Raw genomic sequence first — 20597 nt, 5'->3', positions numbered from 1 at the left:
ATGTTAAAAACCGTTGATAACAACTTTCTCTTTATTACCGTTTTAAAAGCGATCAGGCTTTATTTCGTTTAACCTTATAAGGGTACATTCGTTACTTAATAATTGGTCTTCATTGCAACTTTTACAACGCATTTAACGTACTTGATGTTCTATGACTTTATTTTTCTTAGGATGTTTTTTTTTTAATTCATAGGACATAATATCTATTATTATCTACCTTTTAAACATTTAACGAGCTTTCAAGATGAGCTTCAGAAAAGTTAATAATCAGGTAGATTAGGACCATATATTATACTACTCAATTTCCGAATAACCATAGTTACTTATATTAGGGGCAAAATTCTAGATTTTTAAACATTACGAACGAAAGCTAAGGAAACTTGTGTTCAAACTATTAATATAATTAGATGCGGAGATGTTATCTCAAAAAAAGCACGACTAAAGCAAATAAAGATGTCTTCATTAATTAATTTACACCCATATGACTCGTATATCGATTATCTCATAGTTACATATTACGACAAAAACATTTTGTCATTTCGTGCAGGTTTTTCCCATTGAATCTGGGACAGTCGTGCTTTGTAAATATCTATAATTGTAGTGTTTTGCAAAAAGTTGAATTATCGCCCAATTAACTGGTATGGGAATTATAAGTATATGTCTCATCAATAAAGTATTGTATGCTTAGAAGTTTATCCACACTGCTTTTCTGATTCTGAATATTTGCTTATACTATGTAACTATTTGAACTTAATTCAGTAAAAGCCTCTTTTACTCAACGATTTGTTGTTCTTAATAAAAAGCTTTCGATTTTTTGAGACTTTTTCAAAAAAGCTTTCGATGGTCAAATTCTTGCTATGTGTTTAACTTCTGAATCTAAAATTAATGGTTTCCTCATCACTATTTATTTCAATGTTTATGCTCAGAGAACAGACATAGGTATATCAGCTTGTACACTCGCAATAAATCTACAAAAACCAAAAAAAATTGACATTGAGTCTTAATTTTAAAAAGAGTATCCAAACACCAATTTATCCACATACACGCTAGAACACAGTCCGGCAGGAACTATAGACTACAATAAATGACTATTACTATAACAAATACACCTCATTACTGACAAATACGCGCGTAACGTAATTGCGTGAATCATTAGTGCATAGGCGGGACCGCGGCACAAAACAAAAGTTTAAGTAACCATTATAGCGACAGTAACAAGTGAATACGCGAATCCAAAGCGACTTTGACCCACTTGGGGGCTATTAGATCACGATGCGCAAGCGCCGAACGCCTGTCGCATACAAACGTATCGAGAAAGCGCGTGCGCACCAGAATTGCGCGCAACCGCTGTTCGTAACCTCGTTCGCCTTTTAGGTTAAGTTAATTATAATTTTTAATTTCATCTTCACTCTTTACGTGGGTCCGGTTTTGTAATGTCCGCTATATAATTTAGATAACGTGAGCAATGTATCGTGGATAATATACGGGCGAACGCTTTTATGGCTTACTCATAGATTGGTCTATACTCTGTAGTAATTTTCTGGTCACGCGCATTCCACAATCGAACATTTACAGCACGTTTATTTATTTAATGTCTTTTTTATTTAAATATCGTTGGAACTGCTAAACTTTGATATATACATATTCACCTCTGAACTTTGTATGTATCCGGTTGGAAGCTCCATTAACATTACAGAATACGACTTGAAAGCTTTCTTTTTGGATTGTAAATGTCTACAATTATATGACACCAAATATATCACAAAACAAGATCATCTATAGAGAAATTCTCCACAAACTCATGACCTTTCCTTAAAAGGGCGAATCCAATCAAATTATATAGATATCAAAGATGATATATCTTCAATACCATCATCTACTTTTAATTATATCAAAATGGCTCCGCCCAAGCGTCTTGTTATAATATAACGACTTGTTAAAGCTATGAATGAGAGTCATCAATCAACTTGCGGTCAAATTCCACGACGGGTTCCGTAGAATAATAATAAAATAATTTAAAATGCTTCTGTGAAATAGACTTTGTATTTTTTGACCTATTTTCCTATGTCCTGTCCTGTCCATATACAGTCCTGACTAGAGAACTTTTTGCAGGGAGGATTTGAGACCGATATGTTTGTCATCCTTTTTACTGATTTAATTTATTTATTAGCAAGTAGGTCATCAGTTTCTTATGAAGTTTTATAATCACACTACATCAATTATCTCATTGGAAGCTCATAACAGACTTTCCGTTCAGAAATAAGGAAGCAGAACATTCACATCCTTTGACACTCTTTTCCTGCTACATAATCTCAATTCTCAATCCAACCTGAGTTTGGAACATATTATACAGACACGAAAAATGGTTTCCCTATTGTCCTGTATAACTTTGTATCAATTACCAGAAGATTTTAACTCATAGATATATCTTACGAAAAGAACATTGATCGAAAGACTTCCAAAATATGTCCATTTGACAAATTACGGAAAATATTCTTGTGCGTAAAATGGTCCGGGAGCCAGCAGCAGATTTTATGACCAAGTTCCTCTCAAGCGGTAATTAGTAAAATGCATCAAAGTATAGTATTATGAAGCCTCGTGAACGTCAGCTGGAGCTCGGTTGGGGGGAAGAGCGGTTGTAGCCTCCCGTATCAGCTGACGGTTTTTCCACCAAGATACAGCCAGCTGACATATATATTTATCCACAGTTACATATAAGCTATCGTCAGGTAAATTTTTGTTTGAGAGGAAATAACGGAAAATAAATTTTTCTTTAAATTTAACTTTCATGTTCAAGACACCAGCTGACGTATAATACACCATGTTGTAACCAGCTGACTATTTTTTTTCGTTGAGATATTGGGTTAGCTACAATTTGACAAATTTTTAGCTGAGAGGAAATGAATGAATGAATGTATTTTTTTTCCTATGTGCGTGGGAGGCTACAACCGCTCACCCCCCCAACAGAGCGCCAGCTGACGTTCACGAGGCTTTATAATACTATACTCTCATGCGTCTGACGAATTATCTCTTGAGAGGAAATAGTTAACCAAATTTGCACCTGGCTCCCTAACCAAAATAAATCAATAGAACATTTGAACTAAACAATCGATGTTACCTATATTTTGTTAATTTTCTGAAGAACCCAAAAAGCAAAGTTCGGTAAATGTAACCCGGTTCCCATCGGTAAAAACGGAAGTTTACCAGCGCCTTCGTTAGATAAGCTTTCTAAATATTTATTATTGGACACACCATTTCGGATTAACGATATTGGTCAATATGTCGATATTTACGGTTAACCTATGGTTATGGTTATGTATCTTAAGTATTGGAATTCGGAAAGTCTAGCTGTAATTTGTGTACTTTTTTAAATTATTTAGAAGTGTATTGACTAAGCCAATTTTTTTACTCTTTATTACACGTAGTTTCTTCTGATATTAACACTTGGTCTGTTATTTTATATTCGTGAAGATTATTTGCCAACTTTCATATTTTTTGACGTAACTACAGCACTAATAAAGTTTATATAAACGCAATATAAATGATATAACATAAAATACAATGCTATCAATATTTCAATAATCAAGAGACTACTTAGGTACTATTCAATCATAAGTTATAACAAAAATACATAAATTCATGGAAAATATTGAAATCGTATACCTACCCTTATTACTATTTCCAATCAAAAAAATACAAGTCCTACTATTAGAGGAAAGAGGGAGGTAAACTGTTCATCCGGTTCCTGCTCCATTTTCAACAATACTTCTATAAATTAATAAAGTGACAAAAGAGCATTTTTATTATGATCTTCAAAATCATATCGAAGAAATAAATAAAATAGGTACTATAGAAGTGAAACAGGAAAGTTTAACTAGCCCAAAAACAACTTTATCATACAAAAGCTTCTTTACAATTACCATCAAAAATTTTTAAGATCACCTAGGTACACTTTTCAAAGAATGTGGTTTTAAAACGAGTACGTTAATAAATCTCGATACTAAACCTTAATAAATTGATCAATAGACCCTTCAGCCCATATTTATTGCCAGTACCTAAATCATGTTTTGTAAGGTTAATTTCTTAAGGATCTCCATACAATCAAGTCGGGAATACTTCCAACTTAGATGACCACCTGCTTGAACATCGCACAGCACAGAAGACATGTCAAACGGGACATAATTGACGGGGTCACACGACACTGGTTAAAACAACATTACCAAAACATTACGAATCGAATTGCGTAATAATCAACCGGTCGGAAAAATGTACAGCATAATTCGTACCCGGTTACCTACATACCTTGTGTTGTTTGTTGGATTTGAGGTAGAATGCTTATCTGTGACTCGAATACTTTAGATTCATAGTAATTAAAGTAATATTGGGAGCCGTTTACAGAGAAGTTAAACGGTGAGAGTTACAATGTGTTAGGTTCCTTTTCCTTTTTGACTTATTGTAAGATTAAATAATAATTTGCATATTCTAAATACTATTTAAATGTCATTAATGCTGAAGTACCAATAAATAGGTAATCATTAAAACAAAGTACCTAGGTAGTATTCTAATATCATTTCCACAAAGTTTCCACACAAAATTTACACAAAAACATTCCAAATATCCGAATTTACGCATATTTTCATAAAAACAATACACATATAATAAATTATAGTTGCAGCATCCGAATTTAAAGTCTCCGGCGACGGAATGTCTGTTGAGACTGATGACATAGATAGAATAATGACCATACAATTTGCATAACGCGTTTTTTATGGTTTAATATGATATGTTAATTGAATAATACGATGGCTTATGAAACTCGGATGTAGCGGTAATATTTATACGAGTTACAGAGAAAATCTTGGTGTGTGTAATCTTTATCTAGGTGTTAGTTCGGTCGTTCGTATTTCATTAATAAAAATTGTGTTTCCTCCAAGTAATTTTTCTTCGAAAATTATAATAACCAAACTAAGAGTTAGTTACGAGTAATAAATAAAGAACACAAGAAATGTAGCTATATTTGAGTACTTATTAATTTTAAGTAGATATATGTATATTGTATATAAAATACACATTGCAAATTATATAATATATTATTATTAGTGATATCCAACATAAATAAAAGAAACGATAGTTCAAATTGACAATCTAATTAAATAATATGATTGATTATAAAAATATTATGCTTTTACATGTTAAAGTATCAAAGTTACTCGGTCGTATTATTATTGCATGACTAATTATTAGGTATGATTAGCACACAACATGAAATATTGGTATTTAAAGAAACCATCCAAGCAACAAATAATCTAATTTAGCATATTACTAAGTAATTATTATTGAACATTTCATTAAGTTTTTAGAGTGGACATAATTTCGCTCGGATTTAAATTATTCTGGTGACACACAAAGGTTTTATGTCCCTGTATTTCTAATTGATGATTGTTTAAATTAAGGTTTTTGGTTATTTCTTAAATATCTTTTCACTTTGAAGACTTGAGGGTATGTTTTAACCTATGAAATCAACAAGGTATTAGGTAGTCAGTAGTCACGGCTGCCCAAATTAAATTGTAGATATATGCACCATATTGTTATCAGATGGCCAGCATGATTTGCTGTCATATCACAATGAGCCCCCAAGCCCTTTGTCACGATGTTGCTAATGACAGCAAAAGACAGATTATATGGGCATACCCATATATTAGATTGATGGACTTTTTAGTTACTAAGAATTTGATTCAAGACATTCGTCTAACTCACAGTCTAACTAATCGAATGTCTTGAATCAAATTGTAGTTTAGTTACGCGTTTTGCTTACCTATGAAGATTCTGAAGTAAAGAACTTGTTTATAAAAAATTCAGTTATTTTAGCCTGTCAAATATTCTCAATCGATACTCTCTACTATTAGTCATTATATAAAGTGGGTTTAACCTAAAATTAATCAATACCTAGCCTAAATAGAGAGAGGAAATTTACATACAACAGCAGTTATATTCGTCATAATGTGCAATACAACCTTCGAATCGTTAATATTAAATTTCATTGCTTCGCGTGCATCTTTTTCAACATTACTACTAATGTCTCGAATGTCGAAAAAACATTTCTCAGTCGCATGCTAGTTACCTCATCTAGACATTAACAAAAACTGTTAATACTTAGTAATTTAACGTTTTTATGCAATACTGTTTTTGCACATTCGTATATTCATAGTTAATTATTAATAGATTAATTATCAGAAAAAACTATTACACAAAAACTGTACATATGTACCTATTAATTCATGAGTTTATTTTTGAAATATTAATAAATTCCCTGAAAATTTATTATGACGTAATACATCTTACGTCATAAAAAATTTTCAGGGAATTGTAGGGTTTCCTTTTATTATGTATTCATAACTATATGAAGTCTGAACTTCTTGCTTGTCCCGCGCGATTTTTCCAATATTTTCCCCGCTTTTTACTAAACTTTATTAGGTTTTTGAACCAAAGCCTAAGATTTTACCGTGTTACGCCATATTTAATGAGCAATTTCGACATAGTTTCTGAATAAGAGGCAATAAAACTAAACTGTAAGAGATTTACGACGCCACACACTTCCCATTCAATACAAAGGCGGTGAAAACCCATAAAACATGGCTTTAAGTTGACGAGTGAACCAGAATAATAATAATAATGCTCTCGGTAGTAGAATTGCTTGTATGAACGTTGTATAAACGTAACCGACGGATGCGTTAGTGCGTTTGGTTTATTTAAACTGTGTTTTGCATATTGTATGGGCTGATTCGTAAAGATGGTATTTTTACGGTAATGTGATTGGATCGTGTAAATCGCTGACTCAGGATGTACGGCTAGCCCGTACACATATATTGTATTGTTTGTTACATTTTTCATAAACAATGATTATTGATATGTTCTTAGGATACATTTCATTAAAAATATAGAAAGAAACGTTAATACATTACACGTTTTGCTTTGCAGTAATTTATACTTGTAGAGTCTATCTCTATGACCACAAATGACGGCCGTCTGCGCCCCGTGGTCACTTTGTTTTTTCATGCATTTGTTCTCATTCATTCATAACTATTCTTAAAAACTTCAATTTTATCTGCACAAGTACTCAATCATATATTATTTGCAAGTAGGTAATATAAAGCTTTATTTACACACGTGCTCAAAAGCTTAGGACAAACGCGAGGCTAGATCGAGGTAAAAGGTAAAAGGTTTCATAATGGTGAATTTATCGGTATAATAAATCATTATTCGAGCATACTTGTGAAATGTACTGCAATCCTAAAAGTTAAGATCTCCATAAACTTGAGTGAACTAAGTTTACTTTAGTGTTTTGTATTTTATTCACTAACCAAAGTAAAAATTAATAGAAACTAGTGGTTAAATCATTTTTAAAATTGTTCGTCAAATTTTTGAGATCGTAACAAATATACAATATAGTAGGTTGCCTTGCCTGGAAGAGATCACTCTTAAGTGATAAGGCCGCCTTCTGTGCTGGACTAGTTATAAGTTTTCATTTTACGGATTTATTTGTATGCCAGCACAAGGCCAGCACAATAAAGTGTAAATAAATAAATACAATAAAATATTTTCTTATTTTTATTAATACTAAAATGTATAGATAACTAATTTATTCAGAGCTATAAGGACGAATTTATTAAATAATAATATAAATTAACTAGCGGTCCGCCCCGGCTTCGCCCGTGGTACATATGAAAAATAGATGTTGGCCGATTCTCAGACTTACCCGATATGCACAGAAAATTTCATGAGAATCGGTCCACCCGTTTCGGAGGAGTATATATGCAGACTAACATTGTGACACGAGAATTTTATATATAAGATTATGATCTTCAAAATGCGATCTCATGTTGATTGACACTTTTACGAAAAAGCTTTGAATTTAAATATGTATAGAATAGATTTTAAATATTGAAACCGAGGCCTTGGGGTTTTGTTAACATTTGCCTTATCGAATTTCAATCTTGGCATTTTACCTATATTTAGTTTAGTATTTATTTGTACTGAACTAAATATTGCGTTGTTACCTACGTTGTGATTAATAAATCATTTAAACTTTAGTGCATTGCAATTATTCGCTAACCTTTAGATAATTCTTTAAAAGCTGCAATAAGTATCGTTAATTTAAAAATACCGGACCGTGGAAGTTTCCGTTCGGTTCCGAAAGAAAGAGCATTTTTATTATTTTCCTGATTGCTGTATGCCGTACTAGATTTCCGCCCGTGGCTTTGCCCGCCTTGTCTAAAACCTAATAAATTATATACTTAAACCTTCCTCGAGAATCACTCTTTAAAAAAAAACCGCATCAAAACCCTTTGCGTAGTTTTGAAGATTTAAGCATACATAGGGATATAGAGACAGAGTAAGAGCCTTTGTTTCATAGTAGGTAATGGAGTGATGATGTTAACTGGGATAAATACCTATTTATATTAAATTAAGACATAAAATGTAAATTTATTTAATTTTTCCTATATATAGGTATGTCGTTTGCATATTAGTTTGCCATTCGGTGTTAATGCAATGCCTTATGTGTATATTATTGAAAGGTTTAAGATAAAATGGTCCAAAATAAGAATTTTTAAACCAAATCACCATTTAGTAAACTTCGAAGCCCTAGCCGGTTGGTAAACAGGTTTGAGCTGGTGGTAGGTCTGTGATGTAATTCTCGTAAGTGGAGCAGAAGCTTTTTGTATTCACTTCATTTTTGAATTATTTATATAAACTTTATACAGCTTGACATTTTCTTTAATTTTATCGTTATGGCATTATTGTATTGAAATATCAATGTTTGTGCCAATGAATGGTTCATAAATCTCGATTGTTTATTCTGTATATTTTAAAGCACTGTACTTTCTGAATTAAAAAGTATGAAAATATTTGGATTGTGGGTACATATAGTACAGATAATAAATAGCTACTGTTACGTAACTTATAGCGTATTAAGGAATAAGGATATTCGCAAGTGTAATTGAATATCTGGATACCAGAAAAACTGAAAGTACATGATGGCTAATATAGCTTTGCTCTTCAAGGTAACGTTTATGAAACACTGAAATTCTTGATTTACTTTTAAAGTGTGGCAATTTTGTATTTTAAATAAAATAGGCTCGTTTGTCCCACTTTTGAATTTCAAAGCTATATAAGAGATTTTATGTTAATTGATACATATGTAAATACCTCACGAGTGAGATTGCGAAAAACCTGCAATAAACGAACACTTAAAAATATAGTGAAATAATTTCGTAAACTTCAAACTGTTATAACAATATTCAGTTACTAAGTTACGAGTTTCGGCACGTTTTCATTCATAAATTATTTCGTAAATTTCAAGAATCGACGATAGCTCTATATCTTTTTTGATTTTACACAACTGTATGTTAACCGCTAAAATTATACAGATACGGCCTGAAACCTTGAATGGATTGAATTAAATTATATCCTAATCTACATTGGTATTAAAAATTCGAAAGTGAATAGGCTCCTTGTTCTGACTTACGATGTCATGGCTATATTAACAAACCTGTGTTGTAATGAAGCTTAAAAACAAAATAAAAATAATCGTAAATAAAATATCTCGTCAACGGTCAACATACGTAGGTGTTTCCAAATATGGATAATATTTTGTTTCTCTTACTGTTATGGAAGAAGATTCGAAGTAAAATGGGTAAATGAAAGTCTAATCTGAAGGTACTGGAAGTTTTTAAAGAACAATGCCGCCTAAGGAAAATCCAGCCCTACAGAGCTTTAGCCTACAAGTGCTAGGTACCTTCCTGTTTCCGAACTATTTACTTTATCAATTATTCTTTACTAATTAAATGAAGATAATAAAAATAAAAAAAGAAATCGATAGTTTTTTTCTTCCACTAATGCATATAATGAGAGAAGCCATGTCTCTACTCTACATAGACTGCACCATCTTTTACAGTATATAAAATGAAAGAAAAAGCTGCATCATACGTACATCTCTTTATACTATGATATGTAGATACATAATATAACATGACACTTCTACATTACTTCTATGACGGTGCATATCAACCCCACTATAACAATTTTTAAAGTGAAACTTTTATTACATCGTCTCAAACTTTTTGGTCTGTGTAGCGCATGTCGCGTGTATCGCGGCTGCCGAGTAGGTAGGTATACCTACTCGGCAGCCGACCGACACGCGACATGCGCTACACAAAGCAGTGTTCGGAACCGTTCGAACAGTTTCACTTTTACCGTGGTTTCATAAAACCACACAACATTTTTTTTTAGTGTGTTTACACTACAAAACCTGTTTAGGTTTAGAGCATTCTTTCGTTGTTCTTAGTGCGTTCGAAAGATTATATGCAATGTTCTAATAATGAACAACACTGAATACGAGTTTTCGTTTACACTAAAAGATCACGAAAGAATTCTCTTGCTCTAGCTCTAGCTCTATGTTCGTTTAATTTAAATTCACCGTGAGATATTACTCATCTCTGTACAAAACTTACAAGTGTTGCGATAACGAATCTTATTTTAAGCAGCACATATGTATAATTACATAATATTTGTTATTTGTTAATTGTCCCCAACAAATCTATACGTAGGTATATCGACATACTTTCTAAATGCCGATTTTTTGCGTTCATACTTCAATATTACAAAAGTTCACAGAGATTTTGAAGAAATAATTATACGCTTAACCTTATTGTTTTGTTATTGGTCAAATTACATTCAAAGCCAAGCAGGAAGTAGAGAACTGCATATACGATTTTTCCTTATAACATGTTGTAACAAAAAAATAATTTAAGTAAAATGTGAACATTTTCCAGTTACTTACATACATTTTAATATTTTAGAAAGAAAAATTAGCAAAAGAACAAATACTTTTTAGTTCTATATTATAATTTTATAATCTGATTGAATAAGGGTAGTTTGCAATAAATGAGAAGCTGCGTGATAACGTAGCGTCTTTCCAAACTATACAAGGCCAGTACGCAACGGTGTGAAACTAATCACGTATAGTTTGGAAATAACTTTTTCACAAAGTTCTTCCAATCTATACAACAGCAGTACGCAAGTACTCGCGTATACTTTGTAGTGAAGTAAGTAAGAATAGCGCTCCAAAATATACAGCGCCAGTACGCATGCGGACTAATCGTGTATGTTTCGGAGTAAGCGCGGCGTCTTTCCATTGCTCGCGCTTATACATATTATTGTATTGCTGTTTTGAAATCTAGTCCATTGAATAAAAAGTTCTAGAGTGCGTGAGTTAGTAACGTAAGATGTTTCTTCGGAAACATGTCAAGAGTCCCTAGGTAATAAACATACTAAAACCCCGGGCCACTAGGAGGAGCCCCGGAGTGGGGGGAGGGGGAAAATGGGTCCATTTTTTCATTTTTCGCTTAAATCTCAAAAACGGTACATGTTAGAGAAAAACTTTCAAGGAAAAGTTGAAAGGCCATAAAATTATCTACAAGTTGTACCTGAATCATTTTTTCCTATATCCTACCGTTTCTGAGTTATACGCAGTAAAACATGATTTTGGCTCAAACAATTTCCACATCAATCGATCAAAAAATATTTCTTTCTTCCAAAAAACTCAAAAGTGCAACTTGTGACCGGTACTGATAGATTGCTCTTAATTAGGTCTATAATTGGTAAAATAAACACATTCCTCCATGGAAGCCTTTAGGAGGAATCGATTGTCAAAATATTATATTATGGTAGTTTGAGTTACTGAACTTGATCTTTTTATTTTTTTCTTCCAAAAAACTCATAAGTGCAACTTGTGACTGGTACAGATAGATTGCTCATAATTGGGTCTATCATTGATAAAAATACCAGATTCCAACACGGAGGCGTTTACGGGGAATTGAATTTTATTAGGGTAGTTACGATACTTGAACTTTTTATTTTTTTTCTCCAAAAAAACTCAAAAGTGCAACTTGTGACCGATACTGATAGATTGCTCTTAATTAGGTCTATAATTAGTAAAATAAACACATTCCTCCATGGAAGCCTTTAGGAGGAAACGATTTTCAAAATACTATATTAGGGTAGTTTGAGTTACTGAACTTGATCTTTTTATTTTTTTCTTCCAAAAAACTCAAAAGTGCAACTTGTGACTGGTACTGTTAGATTGCTCTTAATTAGGTCTATAATTGGTAAAATAAACACATTCCTCCATGGAAGCCTTTAGGAGGAATCGATTGTCAAAATACTATATTAGGGTAGTTTGAGTTACTGAACTTGATCTTTTTATTTTTTTCTTCCAAAAAACTCAAAAGTGCAACTTGTGACCGGTACAGATAGATTGCTCATAATTAGGTCTATCATTGATAAAAATACTAGATTCCACCATGGAGGCGTTTACGGGGAATTGAATTTTATTAGGGTAGATACGATACTTGAACTTTTTATTTTTTTTCTTCCAAAAAAACTCAAAAGTGCAACTTGTGACCGGTACCAATAGATTGCTCATAATTAGGTCTATCATTCATAAAAAAACCAGATTCCACCATGGAGGCCTTTAGGAGGTATTGAATTTTATTAGGGTAGTTACGATACATGAACTTTTTAACTAACTACCCTAATAAAATTCAATTCCCCGTAAACGCCTCCATGGTGGAATCTGGTATTTTTATCAATGATAGACCTAATTATGAGCAATCTATCTGTACCGGTCACAAGTTGCACTTTTGAGCTTTTTGGAAGAAAAAAAATAAAAAGTTCATGTATCGTAACTACCCTGATAAAATTCAATTCCCCGTAAACGCCTCCGTGGTGGAATCTGGTATTTTTAGCAATGATAGACCTAATTATGAGCAATCTATCTGTACCGGTCTCAAGTTGCACTTTTGAGTTTTTTGGAAGAAAAAAATTAAAAAGATCAAGTTCAGTAACTCAAACTGCCCTAATATAATATTTTGACAATCGATTCCTCCTAAAGGCTTCCATGGAGGAATGTGTTTATTTTACCAATTATAGAACTAATTAAGAGCAATCTATCAGTACTGGTCACAAGTTGCACATTTGAGTTTTTTGGAAGAAAGAAATATTTTTTGATCGATTGATATTGAAATTGTTTGAGCCAAAATCATGTTTTACTGCGTATAACTAGAAACGGTAGGATATAGGAAAAAATGATTCAGGTACAACTTGTAGATAATTTTATGGCCTTTCAATTTTTCCTTGAAAGTTTTTCTCTAACATGTACCGTTTTTGAGATTTAAGCGAAAAATGAAAAAATGGACCCATTTCCCCCCTCCCCCCACTCCGGGGCTCCTCCTAGTGGCCCGGGGTTTTAGTATGTTTATTACCTAGGGACTCTTGACATGTTTCCGAAGAAACATCTTACGTTACTAACTCACGCACTCTAGACCCCCCTTGGAGGGACTCATTCAATGGACTAATCTATTATTAAAATGCATGTGTATTGTGTATGTAATGTTGCGTACTGATCGTATATTTTTTGTATCGAGGATGCTTGTGTCTTCGTTCCCGACTATACTGCACGACTTACAATTGACAATAGTGCTAAAATGTAAGAATCTAATAAGTCCAGAAGAAGACGGTTGCGAGGCGACGGCTATTTTTGTGTAGTTAAAAAAACACGAACCTAACCTAACTCATAGGTAACCCTTATATCTGTTACCTATTTATTTTTCTAAGCTCACCTAATAATATTTTTATTCCATATTTTACTGAATCAATCAAGAAGAATAAAAGTAGATAGATATAGCTTTACAAGTCTTTGATTGCCTACGCCTATTTATTATTTCGCTCAAGCGTAAGTGGTGTAGTAGTAGGTATATTTAGTTATATTTTGCGTACTGATCGTGTATAGTTTGGAACGAAGAAGCAAGCATCCGCGTTACAAAGTATACACGATCAGTACGCAAACTTCGTGTATATTTTGTAATAACAAATTTAAAAACAGCATTACAAAGTATACACGAGCAGTTTCCTATGGTTGCGTTCTGGCTATGTATAGTTTGTAAATACGCGATAACGTAAGCAGATAGTTTTTATAAATAGTGACACAAGAGACTTATGCAGATGAAATAAAAGATAGTATCAAACAAAATAAAATGATAATTACATGTACGCCATAAATGTAGAGTAGGTAGGTAACACAGCAGCGCATAAATTTGATACAAACTAAGATAACGTAATTTTAACTGCATATAAATGGTTTAATTCGTCAAAATCTCAAATTAAGCGTTGTTCTTGATTAAATTCAAAATTTTATTTCATGTAATTTTTATGTAAGAGATGCAACAAGCAGCCGTCAAATGTCATTATTAACAAATTTTGTTATCTATTATATACTTCCGTATTAATAATTATTAATATGTATCTGTAAATTTTAGATTTATGCAAAAATGATTTAAGTAATATTTACAGATAATTAAGTCAATAAAGTAATTTTTCAGCGAGTTAATATTATTAACTCGAACACTGTTTGTTTAGTTAATGTTGCTGCTACATAAAACAATTCATTTATGAAATGTAACCTATAAAGCTTGGAAAGCCTTGTTCAATAAAATTTTCATGCACAAAGCTATATATTGCTATATTATATTATTATATTTTTGGGGTGCAATGGCCGTATACCATCTAACGGCCAAAGCCAACCTCACCTGCTCGTGGTGCACCCTGCCGATCAACGGACGAGGCTCTGGCGAAAAATTTTCTAGAGTGGTAGGACTACAGCTACATATAATAGTCCTCTTTTGTATGTAGCACGAATGGGCTGTAGTCCGTCCGGCGCGATACCACTATCTCACGGAAAACCGGCGTAAAGCGTCTAGCGTTTCGCATTGGTGAGTGAGACATACCGGAAGCCCACTTCCCCCCATCCCCTTTTCTAATATGGCAGCGGAATTACAAATATTACTACCCCAGGAGGGTACCAACACTTTTAGTGCTGGAGAATCCCTCCCTGAGCACTCACGTTCAGGCTGCCCTGCGTATTCTGGGGAGGGCAAAATCCCGCTCGTTACTCATACCCGGGGCAACAAGAGAAAAAAGACCGCTGCACCCCTTTACACGCACTGCGTGAATTTCTGTAATGTAAGGGGCTTACACTCTAACATCAACGCCGTCCATCACCATCTTGAGACGGCGAAACCGGCCATGCTCTTTTTAACCGAAACGCAGATATCTTCCCCTTCTAATACATCATATCTCAATTACCCAGGATACAACCTGGAGCACAATTTTATACCCCGCGCTGGTGTTTGCGCATTCATCCGGAACGATATCTGCTTTCGGCGCCTCGGTTATCTTGAAGGTAGGGATCTATCCATCCTTTGGTTACGCGTAGATTGCGATGACCACCCCCGCGTCTATGCGTGCCTCTACAGATCCCACAGCGGTAATGATGAAACCGACCGACTCTTTGAACATATACAATCCGCTGCTGATACCATGCTCCTACAGATTCCTTCCGCTGAAATTGTGGTCCTTGGTGATTTCAACGCTCATCATGTTGAATGGCTCCAGTCTCGTACCACTGATCATGCGGGTAAGTCTGTCCACGACTTTGCTCTTGCATATGGTCTTACTCAACTGGTAGCATCGCCCACGCGAATTCCAGATGTAGAGGATCATACACCTTCACTGTTGGACCTTCTGCTGACTTCTCATCCGGATGGCTATCAGGTCAATGTTGATGCTCCTTTAGGTTCATCTGACCACTGCCTAATACGGAGTGTGGTGCCAATCCTGCGATATCCACGACCTCAGTGTAATGGCCGCCGTCGCGTTTGGCACTACAAGTCAGCAGACTGGGATGGGATGCGTACATTCTTTTCATCCTATCCCTGGGGCCGTGTTTGCTTCTCGGCAGATGATCCTAGCACGTGTGCAGACTCTGTTGCTGATGTGATACTTCAGGGGATGGAGCTTTTTATTCCAAACTCTGTTGTGCCCGTCGGTGGCAAGTCCCAGCCTTGGTTTGGTAGCTCTTGTAAAACGGCGTCGCGCCGAAAACAAGACTGTTACCAGGCCTGGGCCAATGCGCTCGTGTCTAGTGATCCAAACGCCTGTACACTCAAGAGAGAACTAAACTCAGCCTCTAGGTCTCTCAAAAGAGCAATAGCGAAAGCAAAGTCAGAGCATATTGCTAAGCTTGGTGAGAAACTTGCCCGACTTCCTTCGGGAACACGAGCTTTTTGGGCACTCGCCAAAGCTGTGCAAGGAAACTTCTGTCAGCCGTCCCTACCATCTCTGCGCATGGAGAATGACCAGTTGGCCCACACGGCAAAAGAGAAAGCTGATCTCCTTAGCTCCCTCTTCGCCGCAAACTCGACTTTAGATGACATGGGGAACTCACCACCTATCATCCCACGGCTTGAGGGCTCTATGCCGGACATCCGATTTACCCAGAGTGCTGTGCGTAAGGCACTGTTCGCTCTAGATGTCCACAAGTCGAGTGGCCCCGATGGTATTCCTCCAATTGTGCTGAAGATGTGTGCACCAGAGTTGGCACCGGTCCTCGTGCGCCTTTTCCGGCACTCCTACTCCACATGCGTTTTCCCGAATTCATGGAAGAAAGCATTAGTGCATCCCATCCCGAAAAAGGGCGATCGCTCGGATCCGTCCAACTATCGACCCATAGCCATCACTTCCTTGCTCTCCAAGATAATGGAAACCGTTATCAATCGCCAGCTGTTGAATTATCTGGAGGAGCACCAGCTGATCAGTGACCGACAGTACGGTTTCCGTCGCGGTCGCTCAGCTGGTGATCTTCTTGTATATTTAACTCATCGATGGGCAACGGCGATCGAGAGCAAGGGTGAAGGCTTAGCAGTCAGCTTGGACATAGCGAAAGCCTTTGACCGGGTATGGCACAAAGCGCTTCTTGCGAAGCTTCCTTCCTATGGGCTTCCTGAGAAACTTTGCCAGTGGGTCGCCAGTTTCCTCACAGAGCGTAGCATGAGTGTCGTAGTCGACGGTTCCTGCTCTGATCCTAAGCTTGTGAATGCTGGTGTCCCACAAGGCTGTGTCTTGTCTCCCACTCTGTTCCTTCTGCATATCAATGATATGCTGCTCAACGGCAGCATTCATTGCTATGCAGATGACAGTACTGGTGATGCAGTATATACCGGCCGCAGCAATATTTCTCAGGAGCGCATCATCGAGTGCCGGAACAACCTCGTGTCTGAGATTGAAACTTCTTTACAAGAGGTTTCAGAATGGGGCCGACTAAACCTAGTCCAATTTAACCCCAAAAAGACACAGGTATGCGCCTTTACCGCTAAAAAGCTCCCCTTCGTCATAGCTCCTACTTTTCAGGGTACTCCTCTCTCAGCCGCAGCCAGTATCGGAATCCTTGGTCTCGAAATCTCGAGTAACGTACAGTTTTCTTGTCACTTGGAAGGAAAAGCCAAGTTGGCTTCACAAAAACTTGGTGTGCTCTGTAGAGCGGGGCAGTATTTCACGTCGCACCATCGCCTCAAGTTATATAAGGCGCAAGTCAGGCCGCACATGGAATACTGCTCCCACATCTGGGCCGGGGCACCCCAACAATACCTCCTTCCATTTGACCGTATTCAAAGGAGAGCTGTACGACTTGTTAACGAGCCAAGTCTCACCGATCGGCTTGATACTTTGGCGCTGCGAAGAGATGTCGCTTCCTTATGCGTTCTCTATCGCATTTACTATGGGGAGTGCTCTGAAGAGTTGTTTGGAACATTACCCGCCGCCGAGTTCCATCACCGTACAGCACGACATCGTCAACAATACCACCCTCACCACCTTGACTGTTGGCAATCTACAACTGTGCGCTTTAAAAGATCTTTCTTCCCGCGCACTACAGAAATCTGGAACAAACTCCCTCATGCGGCTTTTCCAAACGGCTATGAACTGGGGACCTTCAAGAAAAGAGCATATTCCTACTTGAAAGGCCGGCAACATACTCACAATGTCTCTGACACTGTGCGTACATATGGGCGACGTGGAGCACTTACCACCAGGTGACGCGTCTGCTCTGTTGCCCCCTATTGCATAAAAAAAAAAAAAAAAAAAAAAAAATATTATTTTATACTACCTAAGTATAAGTATGTAACTATAGTGTGAGGTAAACCTCTATATCTGGGATTTGTTCTTTCGATTTATCATCATAGTTACCTCTATAACTGAGACAGCGAGTAAATTTTATATGCATAAACCTCTGTAACTGAGATAACATTGTTTGTTTACTCATTCTTATTCAACCCACAAATTCCACTCGTAATTCCAAGTAGGTACGTAAGTACAAATTTTGAGCTTCAATTACCTTCAGTTTTAGTTTCGCTTTACTATCATACAGATGTTTATGTGAAAAATGTCAAAACGAAAGCTACAATCGTTATCACCCCTCTGTAAATGAGACAGATATTTATTTATACCTGTATATCTGAGACACTGGGTAAGTGGAATACCTCTATAAGTGAAACGACATTGCAGGTCCCTTGATGTCTCACTTAACCAGGTTTCACTGTACCTATTATATTTTATACATTTAGCAATGCCACTTCTGTAAAATTGTGCACAAAATAAATGTAAATTCAAAACGTGTCTAGAGACAAAACAAGTGTCCAAATTGGGCAATTGTTTGTCCCACAATTAGCCTTTTATAATCACGAATATGTTTCAACATTTTTCGTTAAAGGCTAAAGACTACACATGATATATTATCTCCATTTGCATCACACGTATAAAACTTTCTGTAACCTTGAGCAGGTGATTTCAAAATCGTTTCGCAGTCAGGACCATAAGCGGCCAAAAAGCTTTTAAAGATTGCCAATTCCCTATAATCGAACCATGGAAAATTTCCGAATTGTGAAGGTTAAAAGCAATACATAACCAGAAACAAGAGGCATTATGACAGTACATAAATATGACCTCCTATGGGAGGTCGGTGCAGAGGAAGCATAATATTTGAACTTATGCTGATGATGATAATTATTATAACACACTAAAAATGTAGTAGTTGATGATTCATGTAATACAAAGGTAAAAGAAAGTATTTTCTCATTTTTGATCTTACACGAAAAATTAATCGCATTAATTCCTGGTAAATAGTGTTTAACATAAATACTGTGTGTGTGTGTTTGTCACTGTAATCCTCGTAAACGGCTGGACCGATTTTAGTTAGTGTAGAAGCAAAAGTTAGTATGTAGAAGTATAAACATATCTTAGCTTTCGCCCTCTTTCGAATCATGTACTAAAAGCCTCCTCAAGACGATTCTATCTAATAACCGCATCAAAATCCGTTGCGTTATTTCAAAGATCAAAGCACAGACAGCTGCAGCGGGAAGCGACTTTGATACTTTTAAATGATGTTAAAACTTAAAGTTTATATGTAAGCTGTCGTTCAAAATGATTGTTTTTTGTAGCACACAGCTATAAACAGAAACTAGGCATTAGCGAAATAAGAATCGCTATTATTGATCGTTATTATTCTGCATGATTTGTGATAAATACCAGTTAGTTAGATAATCCATTTTGTAAAAACATCTCGATTGATTCGGAAGCTAGACATTTTAATTTTAAAAATAACGATTTATTTCTAGTGACTTAACCGGACAGCGTTCTTTTGAAAAGCCTCATCGAAAACTCGACATATTTTTAATATTTCCGTATTCACTAAAATCGGGTTTAAAAACAAATAGTTGATTAATAGCTTATTTACGAAAAATTATATCTAAATATCAATTAATAGTCATATTATGTGTGTTTGTATGTGTGTATCCTGTATAAATACATTTGTTATGTGAAATAAAATTATTACAATTTCTTACCGGCATTTTATGTAAGTTCATAGATTTCTCCGCCAACAGCTGTCGACTGATTTTAAAATTTTCTTAGCTCGTATTCTAAACAATAAAAGATCACGAATCTACGATTTACCACTTTCAGGTTTCGTGAATACATATTATTTTATTGTTATTTGACCCTCAATTTCGGAGATAAATCAAAAAACTTTTATAAATGTTGCCGACATAATTATTATTTGGTGACCGAACAAAAACTTTAATTTTAAAAATGGAAAACCCATTTTTTTTTTTCTTTCTTCGTGTCAAGCACAATATGCCTATGTATATTTGGTGTACTTTATAAATAATATGGTATGCCTCTTACATTTGTTTTTGTTAAAAAATAGATTTAACCTATTTATTTAAAAAATATCTTACCGCATCTTCAAGCCTAGTGGTAAGGGTGGAGTTGTATGCAACAGCCTCGTTCATCAACAACAACAGCCCGATGAGCCACATTTTATGAACATCACGTAAAGCACACACCACAATTAACACTCGATAAATTTCGTCATAACATTCAATTAGTGTCAATTAAGAAATCCCTGCACATATTATTAAATTGTCTGTAAATTAATCTAGATATTTTTTTAATTCATAAAACATAGACATGCATGTTATTTAATCTGTGCGTTTATCCTGGACGCGCGTGTATCTGTGCCGTTTGGCGGGAAATGGCAGCGCATGCGCGCGACTGCGCCGCACGCGGCTCGTTGCTCAACAGTATCGGTTTATCGCGACCTTAACGTATGTGCGATGCGTATCCCCGCCGTGTAATTAGTGACGGTT

At 35.5% G+C, this 20597-nt stretch overlaps 1 protein-coding gene across 1 annotated transcript in view; it reads right to left on the bottom strand.

Annotated features, from left to right (window-relative positions):
- LOC149485485 (phospholipase B1, membrane-associated-like) overlaps positions 1 to 20571 on the bottom strand; it is a 32235-nt gene extending 11664 nt beyond the window's left edge. The window contains exon 1 of the mRNA XM_089700317.1: positions 20187 to 20571. Within this exon, the coding sequence (XP_089556443.1) occupies positions 20187 to 20267 (81 nt within the window). The 5' untranslated portion in view covers positions 20268 to 20571. The remainder of the gene's footprint in view (positions 1 to 20186) is intronic.
- Between the last annotated feature and the right edge of the window lie 26 nt (positions 20572 to 20597).

The sequence above is a fragment of the Colias philodice genome, chromosome 10 (genome assembly GCF_061535455.1).
Source record: "Colias philodice isolate Cphi_HAF_F1 chromosome 10, ilColPhil1 Martin Lab GWU primary, whole genome shotgun sequence".
Classification (NCBI taxonomy): domain Eukaryota; kingdom Metazoa; phylum Arthropoda; class Insecta; order Lepidoptera; family Pieridae; genus Colias; species Colias philodice.
This window is presented reverse-complemented; position numbering and strand designations above follow the sequence as displayed.